At 42.4% G+C, this 18172-nt stretch overlaps 1 protein-coding gene across 1 annotated transcript in view; it reads left to right on the forward strand.

The window, feature by feature from the left end:
• LOC311043824 (putative transferase CAF17 homolog, mitochondrial) overlaps nt 1–12983 on the forward strand; it is a gene marked incomplete at both ends in the record, with an annotated part of 42376 nt that extends 29393 nt beyond the window's left edge. The window contains one exon of the mRNA XM_084055196.1: nt 11975–12983. Coding sequence (XP_083911322.1) covers nt 11975–12983 — 1009 coding nt within the window. The remainder of the gene's footprint in view (nt 1–11974) is intronic.
• Nucleotides 12984–18172: the final 5189 nt, after the last annotated feature.

Genomic DNA, 18172 nt, shown 5'->3' on the forward strand with positions numbered 1-18172 from the left:
AGAACAGTGGTTCTCAAACGTTGTACTTTTGAGGACCCCCCATAACTCTGAGAGTTACAGATCTGTAAGGGTCCTTTTGGAGGAACCCTGAGGGTCCCTGGACCCCACTTTGAGAACCACAGGTTTAGAAGAGGGTCTGTCTGACTGACAGGAGGATGTGATGGATGTTGGTCAAGGTCAAGGCCAGAGCTGAGTGGGTGTGTCTGCTTCTTCTACGTTTCAAACACACTCAGATTCATTTTCCTCCGAGGAGAACAGAGGTAGAGGCAGGGGACGAGAGAGGAAATGAGAGTGTGAGAGAGAGAGAGGAAACAAGCCTGATACTGAAAAGAGAAACGGGTGAATGAGAGAGAGAGAGATGGAGGAAATGACAGTTATTGAGAGGGAGAAAGGCAGGCAGACAGACAAAAAGACAGACAAAGAGACAGAGAAAGGGAGGAGAAAGAATGGAGGAGTGTGCAATCCGAGGAACAGCGAAATTAGAGACCTTTTTCATTTCCTTGTGAACCAGGAACTATTTGGACGTCATGATCTGGTTACTGCACCCAGGGGACCCTCCTGTCACAGACCTGGTCCTCAACCCCAACTCAAAATAAGTGGAATCGTCAATGTACAGTAACATTACCCAGTGTGGTCTATAAAGTGTGTTCCAGTCAACAATGAAAGATTTCTGTTGTCCCCTACAAAAAAAACTAAACATTAACCACTGAACTGCTTACCCACTTAACCACAAAGAAATTCTAAATTATTTCAAAAATAGCCAGTCCTCACCACACAGCGCGAGATCTACTGTTTTTAAACAATTGTCGTAATTGTTCAAATTTCTTTTATTCCTTTTTTTCCTCCGCCTATAATGACATGCCCAAAATTGGGATGCCAGGATTAAAGTGTATTTCATGTATGTAGAAAGTAGATGTGGGAGAACAGTGTGAAAGTTATACTGGCCTCACATTTCCTATGAGAGAGGACATCCTTTTTTTCTCCCCTTTTTCTTTTAATGAGTCACACTCCATTACACCCACCTCATAGAAGGTTCATCCCATAATTCATCACCACCACGTTTTTCACGGCAAAGATGGCAGAAGACATAAATAAGGAGGAAACAGGCTCCAAAGAATACTAAAATGTGAAACTCAGGATTCCCCGGTGGAGCAGCAGTTGAGGTAGAGCCACATTCCTTCTGATTTCGTTGCCTTCAGGCGGAAACCTCATATGTCCAAGACTGTTACTTTTCAGGATTAAAATAAAAAAATGGCAAGGATAGCAGATCTACAAGCTCAGATCGCTGCACATCGCAACGCGTTTTGAGCTTGTAGATCTGCTATTTTTGCTGCTTTTGTGTGACACTATGTATGTATGACGTTGGACATTAATTTACAAAGAAAAAAAACTTAAAAATATGGAGATAAGAGGTTTCCGCCCCACAGCAACGATTTGAAAAATGGCTACTGAACCCTGGTAATGATACCCAAGTGGAACTATGTACAGTTGAATAAATGTGTCATGCTTAACCACTTTCTCATTTGTTTTGGATGTTGATGGTGAGGATCTGTTTCTCTGCTCCTATACTGTACATTTATAATGCATGATCTCACTGTCATTAGATCTATTAAAAAGAATGTATAAATAAGAAGTGGTGAGAAGACACCTCAATGCAGAAGTACGTTTTAATGTTGCTCACAACAATGGCGTGTAGATAATCCACTTGGGAAAGGCGTGGCTCCAATGTGGATCTCAGACATGCCATAGAATAGATGACTGACAGCAAAGCTGACCACATGAAGTCTATGACGTATGACTCCAAATTTGGTTTTCAGTCTGAGCCCTGTTGACTTCCATTATAAAGGTTAATGGAAAGTTTCAAAAAGTGTAGTGACTATCCAGCCACTCGGCTGGGCACGGGAAATTGTCTAACACGTTCAATATCAAAATGTCCAAATGATATCTGTTAACTGGCACCTGTGCCCTTATCTCTTTACCTGCCTAATTGCTAAGGCACCCTGCCTTCCGTGGTGAACCCGCCCACACCTGGCCAAAGGCACACACACACACACACACACACACACACACACACACACACACACACACACACACACACACACTCGGTATGGCTCCTTCAAAAAGGATAACACATTATGTGGGAAAATAAATACTTCTGGCGGTGCTCCTGTGGCCTACTGGCAGTTTGCACAAGAAATTTGGTGTTGATCAGTCGAGCAGTTTGCGGGATTAGCTCTGGACAGAAAGACAGACAGAAAGAGCCACACACAGACCAACCCTCTTATAGGTGGCTAGACTCCTGCAGAGCCACACCATGAAAACAATTAAAGTACATAATAGAATACATATAGACTTCAGATGCATTTTACCCTACCAACATACATTATTTTATGCAAAGATCCTCTCTTCAGGCAGCAGGTGAGCAGGTTGGTGCCTTGCATGGTTTCCTCCGCCATCGGTGTATGAATGTGTGTGTGATATAAATGTGCTATATAAATGCACCAAAAAAGCATAAATGGCCTTTTGGGGGCCCTTTATTCTCACTGTATACTAGTGGATTACAAATAATGAGAGATTACTGCATAGGACAGCACTATACCTCAACTACCATGTTACGCATTAGTTACACCCACTACCATGGGATTTAGTTAGGGTTAGGTTTATACACTAGTTGGTTCAGGAGGATTGAAACCTGGGTAGAGCTGTGTTCCTAACCAGGGGATGAAACGTATTCTGTTACACAATCCCAATGATTATAATATATGTCTTAGTCAGGTTTGACATAATGTGTACTATACCAATGGTTTACATAACTCCACTGAATCCCATAAAACGTACTGACTGGTCCTTGGGGTTTTATGTATTGCATATACACATTCTAACTTGAGATGCTGTTTGTTAAGTCTGGCAGAGTCAGGGTGCTAGTCAACACGGACCTATACCTGAAAAAAGAGACGTGCCATAGATTAGTCTAAGTGAGTCCAAAGTAAACATAATAAGGTTTAACTGACTCCAAAGTATATACAGGAACTAGTGCTTCTCTCATCTCTGCAAATAGGCCTGTAATTGAATCATTTAGCCAGTAAATCACATCTTATCTAGGCAGGTATAGGCTCTGATTATCCTGTGTGTCTGTTTTCTACAGCCCTGGATTAGAAGTCAGCTAAATGTTGGTCCATTTGTAGTGGAGATGACAGGTTTTGCACTCTTTTATTGTTTCTGGAAATTATCTTAGCGAAATCTGGTACAAAAAATGTGTTCTCTTTGCTTGAGATTAATGTATTTTGTACATTGTCCCACTCCCTGATACCAATAAACTAATACATGTAAGAAAGAAAATGGGGGGGGGGGGGGTATAAGCAGGGGTTTCCTGGCAATCACCAAACCTTGTACTGTGAAACCGTTGATCATCTTTTGGTTTTTGTCATAGTTATAATTTTGTGGCTACAAATGGGTCGTGAAATTGGACGCAAGGCATCAGGCTGATAAACACAGCTGCTTCATCTAAGGTCAGGGTGACTGTTACTTTCCCTCTCCAACTCTCCTGGTTTAAGCTCCATCTCCTAAAGATGCCTGCAGACTGCAGAATTTTGTCTTACACATTCATTACATGACGTGTCACATTGTGCCATTAGGAAAGAATCTTGTACTCAGTAGCGTGCATACTTCTGGCAACACTATGCAAAGGTTAACATAGATACCATTTCCACCTTGGATATGATTATGTAATTTTGCCAATGCCCTTGGCTGTGACCTTGACCTTTGACCTTTTTCATCCAAATGTTAATGTTCTTCTCTTGAGGGCAGCGTGCTGATCATTCTTCTCACTATGGGTAAAGACAGTCTAGCCATCTGTTCTCAAATTATTTTGCTAACAGCCCTTTATTGTCACCTTAGCCTTTAACCCTTTTGAACCAAAGGTTAATCAGGTCTTCAGGACAACTACTAGACGTTGACGGTGATTATGACCTTGACCGTTTGTATATTTAACTGTGTCAATCAGTTCTAACCTCAACCCTGAAAAAGACACGGTTTGTTGCCGAAACCTTGGTTTTTATATTTGATCATGTCCTTTATAAAATATTAAAAGTGTAAGTAAAAGTGTGCGGCAACTTTAAAAAATATATTTTTTATTGCTTGCTTTCGTTGGCTGGCACTTAACTGCTACTACAGGTGTGTGTTACAGAACCTGACCTTCATTGTGGTCTTGACCTTTGACCTTTTCAACCCAAACATTCAAGAGTTTCCGAGTTATTCTCTGGTGGTGATATAAACCACTTAAGCCCTATTTTATACTTTGTTGTACAGTATGATGGTGTCGTGCGGTGAAAATAGCCGATCCACAGGCTCACAACACATCGCATTGTGACGTGTTGTGAGCTTTTAAAGCTGCTATTTTGGATAATTTTGGAAACTGTACCCCTAAATTGACCATAAATATGGATGCCAGCTAGGTTGAAAGTGGTTAACACTAATATCAATCATGGTTTTTGGCGTAATCCCTCTGCGGAGTAAAGCAAGTGAGGAGGATGAGGCCTGTTATGGCGACGGATAAACATTTGTAGCAGTGTGTGTTTGTTTATTGGCCACAAGAACGAACAAGTCAAATGATATGGAAATGCTTGGACAATGAAAAAAGGCTGGTTGGTTTGGAACAGGATTAATCAGTCGGACCGATGGAGTGTGTGTGTGTGTGTGTGCGTGCGTGCGTGTGTTTGTGTGTGGGGCATGCAATCATGTGTGTGTGTTTGTGTACATACGTATTGTGTATATGTGTTGAATGCACATTGGTGTTTATTTGTGTTTGTGTTTGTTTATGTGAATACATAAATAAGTCCATTCATGCACATCCATAAGAATGTGTGCACTTGCCATGTTTATGCATGTTTTAAAAGTCTGTTTTTGAGGAGGAAATGTACTGTATCATATCACTACATAAATCTTTTATTTGTTTTTGAAACTTCACATTGCAGGCTGGGTAATCACTCAAACTATAGTGGGAAAAAATAAATCCAATTGTTTTCAATTGACATGGTAGCATCAAAGTGGGGAATACAGCATCCCAACCGCACAGAGGAGTATAACGTTGTCTGCTGTTGTCTGGGAAACCAGGTGAAAGGAATAAGACAGCTAGTAGAATAGAAGTAGTCTGTTTCCAGGATCAGGAGTTCAGAACCTCTCCTCTTTAGTATATAACAACATTATTCCTACCTACCTCTGGTAAGTGATGTTGGGAATGGGATTTTAAGTCATTTATAGTCAGCTGCTAATGCTTAATTTATAACGTGTTATGAGCTTGTAGATCTGCTATTTGCAGTGTGTGTGACACCGTTGAATATAAATTAGGTCACAAACCATATCACTGGTTATCAGTGTGGGGTCTGGGAGAGGTTCTGGAGGGGGTTCCAGGGGGTTGAAAATGAAGGACCGTTAAAGACTTAAGCCATATTTTATTTTACAGCTGTTTTTGAAAAATGTTGACAAACCTTTGACAAAATTTGTTGCCAAATTATCTCTTTTCCCTGGCACAAAATCGTTTCAAGTGGGGGTCTGCGGCCTAATGCATATCTATCCGGTGGTCCTTCACATGAAAATGTTTGAGAACCACTGACATAGATGAATAAGCATAGACAGTCATATTAAACCTTATCACTCCCCAGATCCTGGCTGTGGGGCTCCATACTGTAGCTCATAAAGAGGCCTTTATTAAAGAGCTCAGTTGGAGCTGTCAGTCATTCTAATGCTTTCCACAGAAAACACAACTGGGGCGGGCCAGGAACAACTCAACATGGTGTTATCAATACTACAGCTAGTGCCGTTGCTGCATTTATATACTGTAGCGCCTTCCTCCAAAGCACTTTAATGTGCATTACATTCACTCATTTATCCACACACACTTAATGAACATTTGCCAACCTGCACATCGGAGCAGTTAGTGGTTCAGTCAGTGTCTTGCTCAAGGAAACTTTGACACGAAGCTAGGAGGAGCTGGGGATCAAAGCGGGAACTTTGCAATTCCAAGATGGCCACTCTGTCTCCTGAGCCAGTGCCACCCCATAGCAGGTTGTCAAATGTTCACAAGTGTGCAGCCCCATAGTAGTGTTAGTACAACGAGAGCTAACTACTGTATACTGTTATTGTCTGGAGAATATGTTTTCACGTGTGTGTGTGTGTGTGTGTGTGTGTGTGGGGCTAATTTCCAGTACTGTTGGACCGATCAGCGTGAAGCTTTGCACGCACACTCCCTGGAGGCCAGAGCAGAACCTTTGCTCCAGATCGGCCTGTTATAGCGGCACCATGAGGCAGATTTTTGCAAAATCAACTATTTTACTCCTACAGATTTTGTCCAAACCTCACACAAATTGGTAATCTCTATGGCCATCTGATCAAGACCTATGTGTCCGATGTTTCATATTCTATTCTGATTGGCTACGATCGGCTTCCAAAGTTTGCGGGAGTGGCCTGTTTCGCACGAAATGCCACAAATCATGAACGCAGCGTCTGATTACCCTGAAACTTTGCACGCACATTCCCGAGGAGGCCAACGAGTGGCCCATTTAGCACAAAATGGCACAAATTATGAATACAGCTCCCCATTTGCTGTGAAACTTTGCACACACACTTACAGTGGACCAAGGAAGAACCTCCATCCCACATTTTCAAATGCCCACTTCACTTTTGGCCAATAACCGTAGGTCGTACAAAAAATATTAATTTGGATCCTCACTCTCCATATGGGCCTGGCCGTTTGTGCCAGATTACGGTTTCTGCCATTTTGTGTTGCAAAACACGCTTTTTGCTACTGTACTACTCCTACAGATTTTGTCCAAAACTGACACAAATTGGTACACATTATATATGGGGTCATGTGATCAAGATGTATTATCCTATTCCAAGTGGCTATGACTGCCTAGTGCCTACCAAAGTTTGTGCGCCCTGGGTAGTCAACCCGGCCTATTATTGCTATCACTACTACTAGTCCCACTACTTCTACTATATCCATCACTCTAACTATTACTATATTGAAATGTTGCTTCTGTTGTTCCTGTTGCTACAACCACCACTAATAACAATAATTATTTACTTTGCACTTTTTACACATCAAACACACCAAAGTTGGTTGACCAGAGTCCCTCAGACCTCTATACTAGTGACTTCTCTGTTTTCGCTCGACATTAAATGATCTTCGCTGAAAATAGCCGATCGACAAGTCTGATCTGCTATTTACTGCGAATTCAGATGTTTAAGTGGTTAAAAATCATGATAAGTCAGAATCCACATGGAAATATCCTCTCTCTCTCTCTCTCTCTCTCTCTCTCTCACTGTGTCTCTCTCCCTCCTTGTGAAGTGAACACTACTAGCTAGCTGTATGTTTGTCTTAGGCATTAGCACAGAGGCATGGAGATATCCACAAAGGATAAATATACACACACACACACACACACACACACACACACACACACACACACACACACACACACACACACACACACACACACACACACACACACACACACACACACACACACACACACACACACACACACACACACACACTTGACCATGCTATGTTTAGACTGTAGGGCATTACGACTGACTGTGGGTTGCTGCTTCTTCAACCAGCTGATGACAGAGACTGACAAAATGTCTGGCCACACACAGTGTGTGTGTGTGTGTGTGTGTGTGTGTGTGCGTGTGTGTGTGTGTATGTGTGTGTGCTGACCGCTGGCTGACCAGTTCCAGGATGTCGCTCAGCTTTCATCACATAACTTCTCTGAGACCTTAAATTCCCCCAACACACACACACACACACACACACACACACACACACACACACACACACACACACACACACACACACACACACACACACACACACACACACACACACACACACACACGCAGCTCATACACACGCATGATTTCTGCTTGTGTCCATTTTAACGGATGTTAACTGCACTGTAAAATGTGTAAGTTAATTTAACTCTGTTTCACTGTCTGTGTGGAACTGTAAGTGTGTGGGAGGGTGTACCCTTGTATGTAGGGTTTGTCCTAAATGTACTCATTTTTTAGGTTAGGGGGGTCTCGCACAAAATCTTTCCAAATGGGGGTCCACGGCCAAATAGATATCAATTTGGGGGTCCTTGACATGAATATGTTTGAAAACCACTAGTGTAGTAAAAAGGACTCACTGTAATGTCACTTTGAAAGTATTAAGTAGTTGGTGTATGTGTATGTTGTGTGGGAGATGTTGTTACAGTAAACTCTCCATCAGCTTGTAAAAGGAGGCTTCAAAGTGACTCACCGTTCCAGTGAGTCACTCTGCTCTGTTGCATTGATGATTCTAACTCTTTGACTTCACTTCCAGCACGTATCCATAAAACAAGCTAAGTGTCCATTAAACAGCTAAGAATAGCTCTACTGCTGGGTTCACAGGACATGGCACTTGGAGGACAAGTGCAACTCTGGGTTTTCCCTGTACTGTATATAGTCGCTGTCGGGTGGAAATCTTGTATGTCCAAAACGGTTCCTTTCTTAATTATTATTATTTAAGAACACTTGAGAGTTGCTTTTCTTTGGTCTAGATATGCCACTTGTTTGCAAACCAGTTTCATTTTAAGCATGAACAATAAGTATAGGAAAGAACTGAGCCAGTTTTTCTGCAGCGCAAGTACAGTAGAAATGTCAGGCTAAAAACAATGTTATTTTCTACATTTCACATAATCAGACAGATGTGTTATACACAATAAAAACATGTAAGATTGATTAAAAGTTCCACATGGTTCAGTCAATCCAGAGTGGTCACAGAACTGAACAGCAAAGTAGAACAAGAACTGTGTAACTTCTGTAAGACTCAACCCAAAGAAGATTTTTCTGTTGTTATCTTCACAGATACAGGAAACTATCACTGATCCCCAGGGCCTTGTTCTACCTTTGATATCTACCAAAGGAAACAACAGCAACAACGACAAACAACTGGAAAGAATGTGTAGTGTTTTTACAACAGCACTAAAGATCCTTGTCAGGTTATCCTAGAGGGACTGTTCCCCCTCCTGTCACTGACTGATCAACGCTTAAAGCCGTGTGTCACGGCCCCCATTAGAGTTAGTTTACACCTGCCCACTTAGCAGCCAGAGGGAAGCCTGAGGCCAGAACAGGTGAGGAATAGAGAGAGGAGGGGGGGGGGTGCTTTGCTCAGGCTGTTAAACTATTAACAAGGTTTCTGCTCCTCGGGAATTTGTGTCCCAGGAATTCCTGCTTTGTCACTGAAAGGGATTCTGTGCAATAGTTTATTTTTCCAAAGCATTCCTCTAGGCAGGGGATGAAGTAAAACTATAGGAGTACTATGCAGTAAAAACGTAAGACATGTTGTACATTGCTATATCTTTATGTTCCTACCATCACCGACAATACTCTGGTGTGCACTGGGGTCACTGTTTATAGATTCTGCTGATTTAGCTGCTAAGGAATTTTCCACTTTGGAATTCTTGACTTGGCAATTGAAAGAAACTCTTAAAGGGGGATTTAGTTTTTCCTCCAACAGGTGCAAATGGATGAGACTCTGTGGGTCTTCTCTATAAATAGCTTAGAGTCACACAGAATGTAGTCTCTATTCTGTTCATCAGGTCATCATTCAGTATTCAGTACAAAGGGGGTTTAGAACAGCACCTGTTCACACTGGGATCTATGGACAAAAGCCACTGTTGTTGCTTCTGCTGGATGAAATATTTTTGGTCTCCAAACCACTTGGACCAAAATAAGATTTATTAAAAAAGACAAATTTGGACATTGGTGATTAACATCTAACCTGCAGTGACTGGCTGTTGTTTAACCACTTAACCCCTACCAGTGGGTTCTCAAAGTCGGGTCCTCCAGCAAACTTAAGCCCTATTTTATTCTGAGACCATTCGAAAATAGCTGATCTAATTATATTAGCTCATCTTGTGATGCGTTGTGAGTAATGAGTGTGAATAATTTAGAACATTTGCCTAGAATGACATTCCCAAAATAAGTATGCCCGGATTAATGCGGTTAATTTAGCTATTATTTCACTTGTAAGATGTTAGCCCAGTGAGACCATGTATATGAATGACTATTCAGATAACAGGTTTCAGACCAGCCAGACCAAATCTGCAGAGGGCAATTATTTTTTTGCAATGGCAGATTCGTCTGGTTTCCAGGCTACATGGACATGCCTTCGCACATATAAACACAACATAACATTGAAACTCACTCCCTTCACAAGGGAGATGCCACCGTTGTTTGGTGGACACGCAACTCTACTCTTTAGGTTTACCTCCGTTGTGCCAAAGACATACAGCATAAACACATGTTGAGAAGAGACTAACCACCCAATACCAGTGCACACATCTAGCTGTGTAGGTAAGACAACAGATTCTTGCTGCTGAATGGCCCACTGGCCCGGTCTGCCAGTTCCAGGTTTTTTACAGGTTCAACTTGGTTCAAAGTTTAAGGTTTATTGTTACCTCTTCTGTACATAGGAGTAAAATTCTTTGTAGACATTGTAGCAGCATCTAGTCTGTGTGTACGTTTGCATTTGCGTGTGAGAGTGCGAGTGCGTGCGCATGTGTGTGTGTGTGTGTGTGTGTGTGTGTGTGTGTGTGTGTGTGTGTGTGTGTGTGTGAGTGAGACTTTCTCTCGCATAACTCGAGCACCATCATCAGACCGAGTGACTTCAAATTTGGCATGTGCGTCGGCCAGGACCTGCGGGTTGTTGTTGGGAATTTGGTCAGGCCAGCAGTTGTCCAGAAGCAAAAATCAAAAAATCTCTATCTGTCTACCCGTGTGTCTGTGTCTGTCTCTCTATGTCCCATTTAATGCCCATATATGGAGATCTCTGTATCTGCCTGTCTGCCTGTGTGCCTTTTATGCCCATGTATGGAGATCCCTGATGTCATCAATATGGCGTCGTAGTACTGATGTCATAGACTGGCCTCCAAGTACTATGATATGGTACTGCACTAAGTACACGGACAATAGGTACAACAGGTACTGTATAAGGGGTATTGCATAACCAGAGGGGCATGCATTCCCAACGGACATCGGCCTAGTAATAATATATAATAATAATAATAACAACAATAATATAACTAGAAAATGTGCTCCTCGGAGCACAAGTCTCCGCCAGCAAATATTGGAATTTATTCCAAGATTGGAACTTTGATGATAGTGTGTACGTCAGATGGCACATTGACTGCATTACTGTGGATTGCCTTGAACTTGTTGGCAACTTGTTGGCAAGCCAACAAGTTTCATGAAGGCAATACGTTGACTTACCAACCTTTCCTCTAACGGGTGCAAATCCTGCAGTTCTCGGGGTATGGCATCCAGTAATAAGTTGTTAGCCCATAAGTTGTTCTCGGGGTATGCCAGTGTGTCTACATAATGTATTGCTCCGCCATTTCTCATTCATTTCGTGATTATTCCTGTCTTACCTCACTTTGAAAGAGACCAAGACTCTTTCAAAGTGACACATATATTTATAGGCCGCTATACGTCATGCGTCTCACTAGCCAATCAGAGCACACTCTTTCAACGTATTGTCACGTGTCACGTGAGCCTTGACCAATGTTAGCTTGGCCGAGGGGGACGGGGGACGGAAAGTGAAAACATAGTCTCCTGGCGGAGACAATAATGCATGACATTGAGGGAATCAACCATTGTGTCTTAGTGGTCCCTAATGTGACAGCGGTCGTAATAACCAATTGTACATTTTCCCATAACTAGTGCAGTACCTATTAACTAACTCCCTATTTGGGCAAGTCTGACGTAATATTTGATGCAGGCTTGAATCTTGCGTCATCAAATGATCAAATATTACGCCTGCAAAGGATATCCATACACGCAGAGACGTCACAATGAATACTGTGGGGATCTTTTATTTGGCCAAAGCAACGTTTGGTTCCAACAGCTTTCTTCGTGGTTCTATGTGTCATTCTCAAACACGCAACAGATGGTATCAGTGTGTAACGTCAAATAAAGGATGGATCCCAGTCAAGAAGTACAGCCAAGAAGCGAGTGAACGTGATCCGGTAAAGTCGCAGTACGTGTGTTACAACCTTCATCACAGGACCTTGATCAAGATCCAAGGACAAGATACTGGGGTTTTTCTCCAAGGACTTATAACCAACGACATGGGGCTCTTTAACGAACAACACAGAGCTATGTATGCACACATGCTGAATGAACAGGGAAGGACACTGTATGACGTCATGTTGTACAGTATAAAAGAAGCAGAGGCAGGCTACAGCGTTCTCCTCGAGTGTGACAGCACGGTTCAAGACCCCATCTTGAGACACTTGAAGATGTACAAGATTCGCCGGAAGGTGAAGCTGAACTCCTGTCCGGACCTCTCTCTATGGGCAGTGCTCCCTCAGGGAATAGAACCAGGTCAAAAGTTGGCCAAGCCTGATATCTCCACCACAGAAAAAGCTTTGGTGTGGGAGGCTGATGCACGGACCGAGGCCATGGGCTGGAGACTGGTGGTGGACGATCAAATTGACCCTTTAAATATCATCGCATCATGCCAGCAGGGGGACACCGACGAGTATCATAGACATCGCTATGCAATAGGACTTCCTGAGGGAGTTCAAGACCTTCCTCCTGGCGTTGCACTCCCTCTGGAATCCAATCTAGAGTACATGCAGGGCATCAGCTTCAGTAAAGGCTGTTACCTTGGCCAGGAGCTCACAGCCAGGACTCATCACACTGGAGTGATACGCAAGCGCCTGATGCCAGTACGCCTGTCAGCCACAGTCGAAGGCCTCGAGGATGGAACGCTACAGACGCAATCTGGCAAGACAGCTGGGAAACACAGGGCAGGAGTTGGAGAACTCGGTCTGAGCCTAATCCGCCTTGCTCATGCCAAAGAAGTGCTATCAGTCAAAACTTCTGATGGCACCAAAGTGACCGCTGAGGCCTCTGTGCCAGAATGGTGGCCACAAGACTCCAAAATCAAGTGAGAAGGAGAGATTTATTGCTCCATCAAGTGTGGTGTGCACAATAAATAAAGGCTTGATGGTTGATTTTTCTCTGGTTGTATTTGAGGTGACATACTGGTTTGTTGTATTTCCACCACTGCTCAACACATTTTGCACAAATGTGTGAGAAAAGGTCATCTCTTCTGTATTCACGTGTTACAACACATCTAATCTACTAGTCATTTTCCTTAACAAATCTTCTGCATAAAAACTTGGGTTCTCATCAGCATTACTTAATGCTTGTTTTGGGTTCTCTTTTTTAAATATTTGGTCCTCACAATGCATCGCAATGCGACACGTTGTGAGCATGTAGATCGACTGCTACTGTATATTAAAATGTTCTTATCCCTCTAATGGCATGCCCAAAATGGGGACATGCGCTTGTAAGTGGATAACATGCCCCCCTTACATATTGTGATGAGTTCCATGTCATGTTGAGCTTGTGGACAAGCATGTTTGCAGCAGACAAGGTGGCTAGACAGACAGGTGATGTCGTACTGTACTGTCTATATATAGCTCTTCACTTGCAGGGGCCAAGAACCCACCCGACCATGTACAGTTTCCAGCCCCCCCCCTCCTCGCCATTAACCAATGAATGGAAACTACGGGAAAAGATAACACATTAGAAACTTTCCATTTCAGCTCAACACTCCAAACACACTCTGAAGTCATTCTAGGGAGACGGAAACATTTTGAGTGATTCTAGAAAAACACAGGGCTGTACGAAACTGAATACATCTGACTAAGTTCTCACAGAGGGTGATTGATATCGCCGGTGTGCAGCGCTAAGGGTCGCCGTCAGTCTAAGGCCTGTCTCTCTGCTTTGATTAACACTGTTTACATTAGGCTATGGAATGTCAACAGTGACCTCATCAGTCTTCCATGGCCTAGGATTTTGTCCGAAGACAGTGGAGAGAAAGAAAGAAAGAAATGATAGCTGAGAAACGAGGAAGCTATTTTGAGAAATGCAGTGACGTGAACACATTTTTTCGCATTGATATACTGTGTATACGGTACATAAATTATATTTTAGGCATTTTAGGCTTGTTATTCTTATCCAGAGGGATTAGAAGTGCCAAACAAGGCAACCTACAATAGAGGTGTGCATTGCTGAGAACTTTCTGCACCCCCTGGTGGACAAATCTGCAGACAGTGAAACACAACACTGTGCAGTAAAAGTGATGCCTATGTCCTTAACCACTTTCAACCTGGTGTCCCTATTTGTCATTATAGGCGGGAAAAAAGGAATAAATAAAACACAAATTAATGTTCAAATATTAACAATCTACAAGCTCACAATACGTTTCAATGCAACATATGAGCTTGTAGATTGCCTATTTTTTTGTTGTTGTTATTTTTGAAAATTAACATGACATTGAGCCCCTATCTGCACTATAGGATACCTGATTGCTGCATGCTGAAAATAGTTGATCTACAAGTGCATAACACTCTGACAATAAACCCGTTCCTTCTATCTGAGAGGTCTATTCAATGTGGTCTGATATTCAGCGATCAAAAGTGACCTTTTTTCTTTGGAGCACCTACTAAAATAGTTTATAGTTGTATAGTACCTATGTGATTAGAGAATACACTACTGTATTACTGTGGCGTATTCCGTAAAGGTTGTACTAACATGTCATACCATGTTGTCAAAACAAATGGCATAGCATGTTCTTAATATTATTTCGCAATCATTATTGCATTGAATATAGCCATAGATAGAGTAACCATAACCAGATGTCTGGTATTCTTGTATTTCACTTTTACTGTGTATGCATGCATGCATGCGTTTTAGTCAGAAAGACGTTTAAAGGGAAGATTCAAGTATAGCAGTGTGCTCGAGCTTATTGTTTTTCCACTGAACAAAGAAATGCTTACTTGCATGCCTCTTCCAGACACATGAATAATAAAACAAAAGCACCAGACATGAAGCTCCCTGGGACATTCGCTTTTAAAAAAACAGACTTTGAAGTTAGGAGCAGCTGGGATTAAAATTTATACCCTGAGTGTGTGCTGCTAATTGCTGAGCACGCAGAACCTCTTCATTGGGTCCAAACATTTATCACAGCATTTCTTAACCTTTTTGACTGTTTCAGTGCTTCACTAAACTCTTGTGTTTGTAGAGTTTGGACTTGAACTCTGTTTTACTATCAATCTCAATTCCGCACTGACTGTAATCACAGTACTTACTGCCTCAAACCTTAACCAGGAGAATTCATTCACTCATTCTTTGCAATAACAGCAGCATTCACCTTAATGTTGTCTTATGCTTAATTTGGTTCAACTTACTATGGTTTTTGCTATTAATTATTTCTTTGTTATTGTTGTTATTGGTGCTATAATGCTGAGGAACTAAAACCAAAGAATTGTACTCTTGTTTACCCATACGGTATGTAAGATCTAACAGTAAAAATCTTGAATTGAATCTTGAATTTATACTCTGTTGTACAACAAGATACTGTATTAATCAGGTCTTTATTTGTCAACCTCGCTGCATAGCTGTAGTCACTGTTATGGTTGCAACCTGCTTGGCTTCTTCGTTACACAGGCATTTCCTGCTAAATATGAGGTAATCACTTGCCTAGCTCCAGCCCTTGAATCATTAGTCCAACCCCTTAAATATCTTTGGATCATGAAAGTGGGAATTCAGGCTGAGTGTCAGGCTAGGTACTGTAGTCACACCTGTGTTCCCAAATTGAATTCCCAGGTCATTAAGATAATATTTAGTTCCATATACAGTACATGATACAACTAAACTGGCTGCACTTTTGAGCCCTGTTGAGTCAATTTATGTCCTTGACTTTGTGATTGAGAGCCATTCGTTCAGTGCTTCTATAATGGTCAGTAGGGGTGCAGCAGTTTATTAATAAGTGATTTTATTAATCAAAAATAGCGAATAGCTTGTAGACTGTCTATTTTCACTATTTGTTTTTGGATTATAAAATAGGGCTTAACCCATTGATACCTGGAACGCATCTTTTTATTTTATTTTTATTATTTTTTTATTTAACCTTTATTTAACCAGTAAAACACATTGAGACAGAGTCTCTTTTACAAGTGGGAACTGTGTCACTTTAAATGTCTTTGGCTATCTGCTATTTTTGTAAAATCGTGAAAATGTGTGCAAATCTTCATGCCGATTTGTTGATGTAAATCTTTATAAAAACATAGATTATTTTAATAATGGAAAAAGTCATGGATATGATATAATGGTCAGCACTACTCCTGGGACCCCAGAGGAGAAACAACAGTCCAGCACTTCACTGCTCCTTAGTTGCCATGGCTACGCCCATCTGTTCAGAATCAGGGCTTGGACTGCAGCCGGCCACGTTCCCTGGAAACGACAGCGAGCGGCTGTTCCTCCACAGCGCACAGGCTGACCCCTGCCCCGCCTCCACAAACAACCAGCAAGAACCCAACCCACACACTCACCACACACCCAAACACCCTACACCTCATTGTCAACGTGTGTGTGTGTGTGTGTGTGTGTGTGTGTGTGTGTGTGTGTGTGTGTGTGTGTGTGTGTGCGTGTGTGCGTGTGCGTGTGTGCGTGTGTGCGTGCGTGCGCGTGTTGTGAAACACAGGGGCTAGGCTTACCAAGGTTCTTCGACTTTTCCACACTGTGGTTTAAAGAGATTCCTTCCATAGCTGCTCACATCTGCAGGTTATCAACAACACACACATTCTCTACACACTACCACTTTCTCTTCTTTGTTGTACTTTCTCACTCACTCCTTCCATTGGCCTTTTTGTTTCTCTCTTTGCGTTTTGTCGCAGTTTCCTCCTCCTCCTCCCCCCCCCCCCCCCTCTCTCTCTCTCTCTCTCTCTCTCTCTCTCTCTCTCTCTCTCTCTCTCTCTCTCTCTCTCCCCGCTCTCGTTTCCTCTTTGAACTCGCCACCGAATTTATGTCTTCAATAAATGTCCTGAATGGGTTATGTCCTTAATATGAATGGTAATTGTTGGAGTCATCGTTATAGTATCAGAGAGGAACTGAGGTGTATGTGGTGGCAATGCACAGAAGAGGTGTTTGGGAGGAAATGTATTGCATATTTACACACACACACACACACACACACACACACACACACACACACACACACACACACACACACACACACACACACACACACACACACACACACACACACACACACACACACACACACACACACATTCACACACGCATGCACACACACATTCACACATGCACACACACACACACACACACACACACACACACACACACACACACACACACACACACACACACACACACATGCACACACATGCACACACATGCACACACACACATGCACACAATCAAGCCCTATCCAGTTACCACCTCTCAAACAGAGCCTTGCATTCCTCTTACTGAGTCCATTCACTGAGAGGGAAATGTAATTTGTGAAGGATTAGTAGGCAAACAAGGTTACGATTACCTCAGAGCCGGGTCACCACTCAGGCTCCACTTCTCAGTAAGAATTGCTAAATGATCGCTCTCCTTCCATCATCATTGCTGTATAATAGTGAGACGCACCATCAGGACACTCTTATTGCCTGTACTGCTGCCTTCCTAATGCCAGTCAAGAAGTACAGGTAGGCTCACTCATTGTTTCTTAACCCAACCCAGTGAGCCCAAAAAAAACAACCTTGTTTGGTTTTATGTATGTTTCATTATTATTGAAAAGCAGAAATTAAAGCTACAGACACGAACAAGGAGATTGAGCAACTGTACTGTACCCTGTGAGAAGACACTCTGTTCCCTCAAATGCAAATGACCATAGCTGTTTTTTGACTTAGCTGTTCTGTGTTAAATGGTCTGCTTTATTTATCCAGCGACTGTATGACAAACAAATAGCTTCTAATTCAACAATACCCTGCTCCACTAACTCCATTGCGCTCCATGCTTTTACACCTGGGAGCAACCCTGCCCCCCCCCACTACAACCACATTCCTCTATATTGGCCACTGAGCAGCTCCACTGGAGCAGTTGTGGGTTAAATGCCTTGTTCAAGGCCGCCGCAACAGCAGTTCTGGATGGAGGACAGCGTGTTAGTTATTCACTCCCCTCACCCAGGTTTTATTTTTTTGGGCTGTTGGTACAGGAATTCGAACTGGCTACCCGTTGGAAGCAAGCCACCTATAGGTCACAAGCCATGAGCAGCATAAGC

This window comes from Gymnoscopelus microlampas, assembly GCF_963454915.1.
Source record: "Gymnoscopelus microlampas genome assembly, chromosome: 1".
Classification (NCBI taxonomy): Eukaryota; Metazoa; Chordata; class Actinopteri; order Myctophiformes; family Myctophidae; genus Gymnoscopelus; species Gymnoscopelus microlampas.